This window comes from Triticum urartu, unplaced genomic scaffold (genome assembly GCF_003073215.2).
Source record: "Triticum urartu cultivar G1812 unplaced genomic scaffold, Tu2.1 TuUngrouped_contig_7044, whole genome shotgun sequence".
Classification (NCBI taxonomy): Eukaryota; Viridiplantae; Streptophyta; class Magnoliopsida; order Poales; family Poaceae; genus Triticum; species Triticum urartu.
Window position 1 is genome coordinate 1 of NW_024117856.1, and position 9,166 is coordinate 9,166.

The window sequence follows — 9,166 nt, forward strand, 5'->3', positions numbered from 1 at the left end:
CACCGCGACCGCTATCCACTTGGCCTGATTCACGGGCGTCGAGGAGCCAGGCAGTGTCGGCGGAGCAGGTGGCGGGTGAGGGTGCAGCGCGGCGCGCGGGCTACTGGCGGGGGAGGATGGTGCAGGAGGTGCGCTCAGGGGAGCGGCAGGTGGAGGTGGTCGTCGGGGCGGAGGCGCCACGGGAACCCAAGGCGCCAGCGGTCGAGCTTGATGGAGTGAGTCCCCCTGTTGCCACCACCCCCTACTGATCCGTTGACCACAAGATCCCCTTCACCCCTCCGCCTCCAGGCACGATGGCGGCCTCTCGCCGGCGCATCCTCTCCTTCGACATCTATCCGAGGCCTGCTCTCCTAGGCGCCTACTACCTTTCGGCAGTGGTGGGGATTCGGCAAAGATCTGCTTCGCCACCCCTCATCCCTCGTTCTGTGGCATCAAGGCCGGGACGCCCAGTACAGCGGCGAGGGTGCCGCAGGTCAACGGCATCCCGCCCAACTCTGTCGTGTGCAGTGCACACCTCGCGGTGCTGCAAGTTCTGGGGCGGCGGGAGTGAGCAGTGCAGTGCAGATAAAAATGTCGTTGCAGGTAGTTGTGGTTGTCGGTGCAGTTCGCAAGCGCATGATGGCATGACGGCGTGCAGTTCCCTGGTGCGTGGGTGCTGTACAGTGCAGTGCACCTGGATCCCGCGGGCAGTGCATCGCGCGCCCCCGGTGTGGTTCATCCAAGGCCACCGCCAACAAAATTGTAGTTTCCGCACCTTGTTGACACTTTGCTCATATTTTTTGTGTGCAGGTCGCAGTCGAGCTGAATGTGTGGTGTTGGACAAGATGCAGTACGGTTGGTGTCACCGTGCAGCTCATTGGCTAACAGCATGCAGTTTGATACATCTGTTTTACAGTTCTTTTGCTATGTCCTGTGGTATCTGTGTCCTATGTTGGGCCAAAGTGTGCAGGGCAATAGGGCTTGCGTGGAGTTTGGGGGTAAGCACATTGCAAAAATTGCAGTGCGGTTTGGCGACAGTGGAATTGCGGTGTGGTTCGGCGCCCGTCGAGGTGAATTTCGTCCACGGGGACCTTGTGTTCTTTTTTTGTCAAAAAAATTATGCATGACGAAGCCACAGGCGCCACCGACGAAGCAGTACCGATGGCGACGCCGTGCAGCTCATCAGTGACATGCGCGTGGTTCTGCACCTAGCAGCGTGTAGCCACCTGATGCACATCAGTACAGTTGGATCTCATGGAGTTTTAGATACTTATTTCGGCATTCAGATTTGCAGTGTAGTGCGTACTCGTGGAAACCAAAAAATGCCTGTTTATTCTTGATGCTTTTTCTTGCATTGAAAAACTTGTTATGCCTTAAGCAGTGCAGTTAATTGTTGGGTGCTGTACTCTTGACTTTGTTGTGTAGTGCGGTTAATTTGTAGGTATAGGCGAATAACAAAAAAACAAAGAAAAACAAAAATAGGGAAAACACACGAAAAAAACATGCAGCCCGCTCGTCTATGTATGAAGTGCAAATTGTTTCGTGTGCTTTAAAAACCAGTCGACTACATCAACACATGCAGTGCTTTAAAACCAGTCGACTACATCAACGCATGCAGTGCTTTTGGTCCTCTGATGTGGTTCATTTTTTAGTGATGTTGTTCACTTGTGCCCAAAATGAAAGTGCTAAAAATTTAGCGAAACAACAAGATATTATTGCGGTTCACTTCGATATATGTCGCGGCTCACTTGCCCTTGTCCATGCGGTTCACTCTTGTTGATAAAAAAATAAAAATAAATAAAACAAAAACTCACAAAAACTCGTCTAAGAAAATTTATGCCCGACAAAAGAAAACCATGAAGTTCGCTTGACTATTTGATGCAGTGCGGTTTTTAGTCTAAAGAGGTGTGGTTTGCTACCTTGTTTGGGAAAATTTACGTTCCACAAAAAAGAAAATCATGCAGTGCACTTGCCGGTCTGATGAAGTGCGGTGTCGTGGCCTGTTTACGGTAGTCTCGAGGTACCCTTTTCATACTATTGCGGTTCACCAATGCTCGAGATGAAGTGCACTCCACCTTGTTTGGGAAAAATTTACGTCCCACAAAAAAAATCATACAGTGCACTTGTTCGTCTGATGAAGTGCAGTTTTTAGTCTGAAGCAGTGCGGTTTTCTGTGTGATGCAGTACATACGACGATTTGGGGTCGCGAAGAAACAGAGTGTCCGCATTTCGTTAAAATAAAAATTACTCTTAAACTATAAGGAATCAGAGAGAGTGTTTTACATGAAAAAGTTGCGTCTCGTCGATATATTTCCAACGGCGTAAGTTTTTGAATCATTTCGACCAACGGTTTGTAAAAATTTTGTGAAAAACGGCCGCTGTCTTTCGTCGTCATCCGCATGATTTTTAAAATTAACTAAAAACTGTAAAGAATCTCAAAAACATTTCAACATATGAAAGTTGCGCCTCGTCCGTAGCTTTCCAACGACATATCGCATGCCTCATTTCGGCAAACGGTTCAAAAACTGGAGCGAAAACAGTACCAAAAATTAAAAAAACTAGAAAAAATAAAATTACACGATTTAATAAATTTGAAACTGCTCTTGAACCGTAACGAATTCGAGAAAATAATAGATATGTAAAAGATGAGCATCGACGATATCTTTCCAACGGTGAATCATTTGCTTCATTCCGACTAGTGGTTTAGGAAAAAACGCGAAAAAACGCTCGCTACCACTCGTCGTCTGCCGCACCGTTTTTAAAACTGCTCTTAAACCGTTGGGAATCTCGAAAAATGTTCAACATGGAAAAGTTGCGCCTAATCCATAGCTTTCCAACGGTGTATTATACGCCTCGTTCCGATAAACGGTTAAAAAACTAGAGCAAAAATAGTACCAAAAACACTCTATGCAGTTTTTTCCTACACAAAGTTTACTCGCCTAAGTACTGCAGCACACTTGGTTCGAACAATGACGTGCACTTGCATTGAACGTTCAGTACGGAAGTGTTATAAGAATAGTTATTCTACTAATATTAGTAGAATAGACTGGCTATATATAAGACTCCTCTTCTGTATTCTTGGGAGTATGTACTCCCATCCTCAATATACCTCATACACGCATTAATTATACCTCTTTATTATTCTCAATATACTTCATTAAATATTCTAAGATACCCCAATATGAGTTTAGTTGAAAAAATATCATTTACGATGTACTTTTTGTAATATATTTTTCATGTACAAATACATCAGTATATACGTAAATATTTAAAAATATATAGATTCACATGAATTTTTTCATGAAACTCATTTTGGGGTATCTAATAATTACTAATGAAGTATATTAAAAATAATAAAAAGATATAAAAGATTCATCTATGTGGTATATGAGGAGCGGGAGTACGTACTCCTAGAAGTACACAACCATTTTCCTATATATATATATATATAGGGTTGCGCTATTCGTCATCCTAGGTGAGGAATAGTTATTTTTCACCCCCTCTATTTTACCATCAATGCACTGTAATTTTACGTTCCGTAAGTTTTGTCTTATTTCCGACGCAAAAAGGGACCGTAAGAAAATATATAATCGTCGTAAAATATTGTATGTTATGTAAAATTACAAACGTAAAAACATAGTCTAAAATACACATAAACTGTAAATTTTCTTGTCTTATGACCTATATTTTTATTTTCTTATGTTAAATTTTACGTAGTGAATCAATAGGAATGTAACTATTTGAATTCAAAACATAATTTAATTATGAAATGATCGTAAGATTACCTCGGGTGAAAAATAACGTATTCTGCACCCTGAGTGATGAATAGTAACACTATATATATATATATAGAGAGAGAGGGGATGAATTTGCTATCCACACTAGCCCGGATGGCTGTTATCAAAACCCTTCGTTTGCTTCGAGATCCGCACCTTTGATGGATAAGGTTTTGAATTTATCATTTGTTGAATTTCGCCATGGCTTAGAAGGAAAGCTGAGCCGAGCCTTTATGGTGTCAGGGTCCGGAAAAGGAAACCTAGTGTCTGGCTTTGCAGGTGTACTTGAGGCAAACAGAGCACACACCTTTTTGAACCAGCAGAGTGCCCCAGTAGCTTCTTTGGGCGAGCTGACGAATCGGCTAATTCTGGCTATTTACAAAAGGTTCTAGGTGTGGGTACTTGTCTGGTAGTGTTAAATTGCTATTTTCGTCTAGCTAGCTGGACACTGTTCGGCACCGTTTGAGAGTGGCAAAAACAATATGCGCCGCGCTGGTTCGAGATGCGAAGCTCGCTGTTTTTACTGAAGGTAATTTGAATATAGTTCTGCACGGTTTGTAGTAATGACCTGCCGGATGATGAGCTAGATTTTGCAGAGGAAAGAGGCTTTTGGGATGCATCCACAAAGGAGTGAAGAGTTATTGTCGCTCCATTGGGTTTCAAGCGTTTTATTACTAACACCACCGTCCAACTCTTGTTTTGCATATATATTCAGAATCTTGCTCCCTTATGCTCTCGGCGCTCTTTGCAGCGGTCTACGGCCAACAGGTGTGTGTATGTGTTCTTGGGTTTTTGTTTACGAGCGGAATTTTTATTTGCTGACAAAAATTCAATGGTTGTTTTCCAATACCTTTATCCTCCCAACAACTTAGTCCCTCAGACTGTGAAGCAAGTTTCCATGTTAATTCCTTGGGCCGAGCACGGCGGGGCACTGTTGATATATGCTGGTTTTGATGTTTTTCTCATCCTATCTGACATAAAATTCTTGCAGCCATTTTTTATTTGGATGAGCGGCTTCTCGGTAAGATGTGGAACCGTATGGACTCGGCGGAAGAGATCAACTTCATTCTCGACGATGGCACTGGGGCTATCGAGGCCAAGATTTGGTATTTTCCTCACCGCACAAACTGTAAAAAATATAGTATCATGCCTTCATTAGACGCTGACAACTTCTTGTTGCTTTTCAGAACAATCGACAGGGAGTACATGCAGGCCTTGCGTAAGTGCTTGGGATTTATTGTTGTCATTTTGCAAGGGTCGTTTTTGTTTTGCCTCACACCTGGAACTGGATTGTTTTTGTACAACGCACGCAACAATGGAGACTACATAGTCGTTAATGTCTACATAAAGAGGTGGGATTCTAACACGCACATCCGAGTGTACTCCATCAAGTTTTTGACTATAAGAGAACTTTCTCTTCACTTTTCGTCAGGTTGAACGATTGCTGCATTCCTAACTCTGAAAACATATGTTGCCACTTGTTTCTGCAGGCCTGTGAAGAACTACAACGACATTAATCGCCACTTTGCGGCGGGGGTGTGCGGGGCGGCAGAAGTGCTTGTCGGCCTTGGCCGGCTGTGTGGAGGCGATGGGCTGTGTTGCTACAGGCGAAAGCCTTGCGGGCGCTTGCTAGCCGGCAGCAGCGACACCTGCGGGGGGCATCCACTTGAGGGCGTCGTCGTGTTCATGTGCTTCATCTACTTCCGGATCGAGCTCTTCGGGCGAAAGCGGGCAACGACGTCGTCTCCGTGGCGTTTCTCCCTTGGGGGCGTTGCTTTGAAGGCCGGTGATCCTCCTCCTTCCCTTGGGCTGGATGTACTCTGAACCTGGGATTCCATGAGCCACGGGCCAGGTGTTTTCTTTTGGGCTGAGCACTGACTTTGTTCCAGTAAATCCTATGTCTTTTCTACTGCCCACCGCGGTAAAAACCCATGTAGACTTTGGGATTCTACCCTTCCTGACTCTATTTCTCATATGCTTGTAAACGACTGATCTATTATTTGAGGAATAAAGTCGTATTATGGTAAAAACAAAACACATGTAGACTTGCCAAAAAAATTCTTCTTTTATTAGGGGGTCTTCAACACGGACACCCAAACCACTAATAACCATCTGGACCACGCGATTCGGATGTGTTTTGCCATGCAACGTGGTCCTGTATCGGTCCGCTCGGTCGTACGGATGCACTTTTCCCCACAAACCGGAAACAAAGTATTTTTGTGGGGCGGCGGGAGGGGGGGTGTTTGCAGGCGTCACAGATGCCACGCCCAGGTCTGGAAACAGTGGCTGATCCCAAAACCATCACCATGGTCCGCATGATTTTCCGTCCGACGTTTTGGTGATTGTTTATCATCTAACACTAACACGCACGCTCCATTCCTTGTTATCATCTAACGCAACACCCATCTCATAGAAAAGGTTCTCGTGCACAAAAAAGGGTGATCTCAGGTGGGTATGCATGGTTCCGACAAATGTAAAACAAAGGTGGGTATGCATGGAGAGGATCATCCACGGCCGCCCTTGCCCTTCCCGGCGCCCTTGCCGTCCATCTAGCGGAAGTAGGGGTAGAAGACACAGTATGGATCAAGCCAGATCTGCTCTTCGTTGAAGCTGTCCGACCCATCGCTCCACTCTTTTTCCTCCTTTGCAGCAGCTCGTGCCGCCGCAACAGCCGCCGCGATGGCGACAACGAGGGGGGCACACAGGTCCCGCTATGACTCATGCTCCGGCGGACCGGTGATGGGAAAGGGAGATTGAAAGGCTCCCGGGAGGATTGCGATGATCCAGCCCCGGAGGACCCCCACCGTAAAAACCTTGCATGGAAGGGTGCCGATAGGTGCAATGTCATCGGTATATGAAATGTTCGCGTTCGCATGAAAGAGATGCCCCCGTGCGGTGTGCATGGTTCCGACAACTTAAAATGGAGGTTGCAAATGGGTGTATAGAATTAAAAAGAAAGCAGATGGCTCCATTGACAGATATAAGGCACGTCTAGTTGCAAAGGGCTTTAAGCAACGTTATGGCATTGACCATGAGGACACCTTTAGTCCCGTTGTGAAAGCTGCAACTATCAGACTTGTGTTAGCTATTGTTGTATCTAGAGGATGGAGTCTAAGGCAACTAGATGTACAGAACGCGTTTCTGCATGGTGTTCTGGAAGAGGAAGTGTTTATGAGACAGCCACCTGGGTATGAGAGTAAGAAATTCCCACATTATATCTGCAAGCTTGATAAAGCACTCTATGGTTTAAATCAAGAACCCAGAGCAAGGTATTCCAGATTGAGTTCAAAGTTGAAATATCTTGGCTTCATTGCTTCCAAGGCTGACACATCCTTGTTTATTTATAACAAGGCAGGAGTAGTCATTTTTGTGCGTATATATGTTGATGATATCATAGTTGCAAGTTCTTCACAAAAATGCTACTAATGCTCTTTTGCATGACTTCAGCTCGGAGTTTGCCTTGAAGGACCTAGGTGATTTGCATTTCTTCCTAGGTATTGAAGTCAAGAAAACTCAAGATGGCACTGTATTAAATCAGGAAAAATATATTATTGAGCTTCTGTCTCACATGGGGATGAAAAATTGTAAGCCAATGCCTACACCTTTATCCTCCTCAGAAAATCTCTCAGCATATGAAGGTGAGCCACTTTAAGAGGAGGAGAGTACAAGGTATAGGAGTACTGTGGGAGCACTACAATATCTAACTCTCACACGTCCAGATATCTCATTTGTTGTTAACAAGGTTTGTCAATATCTTCATGCACCCACTTCTGCACATTGGTCAGCTGTCAAGAGGATTGTAATATATGTGAAACATACTATGGGAATAGGACTTCATTTCAAACGGTCTAATTCCTCTCTTGTGAGCGCATTCTATGATGCTGACTGGGCAGGATGTAGTGATGACAGAAGATCAACTGGAGGTTTTGCAGTGTTCTTTGGATCTAATCTTATCTCCTGGAGTGCTAGAAAGCAAGCTATTGTATCACAGTCAAGTACAGAAGCTAAATATAAGTCTTTGGCAAATGCAACTGCTGAAATCATTTGGGTTGAATCACTTCTTGAGGAATTGGGGATAAAAGAAGAATCATATCTCATGTTTATGGTGTGATAATTTGGGAGCAACATATTTGTCTGCAAATCCAGTGTTCCATGCCAGGACAAAGCACATAGAAATTGATTTTCACTTTGTACGAGAAAGAGTTGCAGCAAAGAAACTTGAGATTCGCTTTGTTCCTTCCAAGGATCAAGTGGCCAATGGTTTTACAAAAGCATTACCAGCAAGACCATTTGAAGAATTCAAGAGTAATCTTAACTTAGATTAGTTGAGATTAAGGAAGGGTGTTAGAATATACGTGTTGTAATCTCAACCTCCTTCCTTCTCTTGTATTCTACTCAAACTCCTCTTGTGTAACCTTGTACGCCAAGCCAAGGGCTGCGGCCAACATCAATATAAACACCATGCGGCTCCCTCGATGGAGTAGGAACGCTTGATATCTTTCACGCCCTATAGAGAAGGTTTCTCGTGCGGAAAAAAGGGTGTTGTCTGGTGGTGTGTGCATGGTTCCAACAGTGTAAAATAGAGGTTCTTCATATGTAATGTAAGTGTTGCGGTGATGTTGTGTCTAGTTATCTATTGCTTCCTCAATCTTTAGTCAATTTAAATCTGTTTTGCATGCATCCGTTACTCCCCCACAGCCAGATCCCGCACACCCGCCGCGACATAGTAATACTTTACTTGGCTATTTTATCGCTTTATTTATAAGCCTTTAACATCTGGACCAACCCACACGCAACGTAAATACTTACACGAGTACTATGTCAGGGTGAATAAGGTTCATGTCCACATTAGGAGCGTCCCCCTCATGCCGGGTATGCATGGTTCTGCAAGGTTTTTCGGTGGGTGCCCTCCGGGGCTGGATCATCGCGGTCCTCCCGGGAGCCTTACATGAAGAACCTATGTCTTACACTATCAAAACCATGCACACACCACCCAACGACACCCTTTTTTCTGCACGAGAAACCTTCTATATAGGGTGGACGATTCAACCATCATCATCATTCAACCTTGTGTAAGCTTTTTTACTATGCGTGCACGTTAAAATCAGATGTTAATATCAGACGTTTCAACCACCGTCACCCACAACTCTTACATTACAAAAGGAACCTCCGTTTTACATTTGTTGGAACCGTGCACACCCACCCGAGATAACCCTTTTCTCTGTGCACGAGAAACTTCCCTATGAGGTGGGTGTTTGCAAGAGATGATAACAAGGATGGGAGCGTGCATGACGTTTACATTTCATGTAGAACCTCCATTTTACATTGTCGAAACCATGCACACACACTCGAGTTCGCCTTTTTGTATGCATGAGAACCTTCTATAGTGAGGATAGGGTGCAATGTGCACC

The 9,166-nt window shown here is 44.5% G+C and overlaps 1 protein-coding gene across 1 annotated transcript; it reads left to right on the forward strand.

Moving 5' to 3' along the window:
- Positions 1-196: 196 nt before the first annotated feature.
- Positions 197-1,379, forward strand: LOC125531407. Its single transcript, XM_048695826.1, has 2 exons — positions 197-644; positions 790-1,379. Exons 1-2 carry the CDS (start codon positions 294-296, stop codon positions 862-864), a joined length of 426 nt encoding a protein of 141 aa, XP_048551783.1. The 5' UTR covers positions 197-293; the 3' UTR covers positions 865-1,379.
- Positions 1,380-9,166: the final 7,787 nt, after the last annotated feature.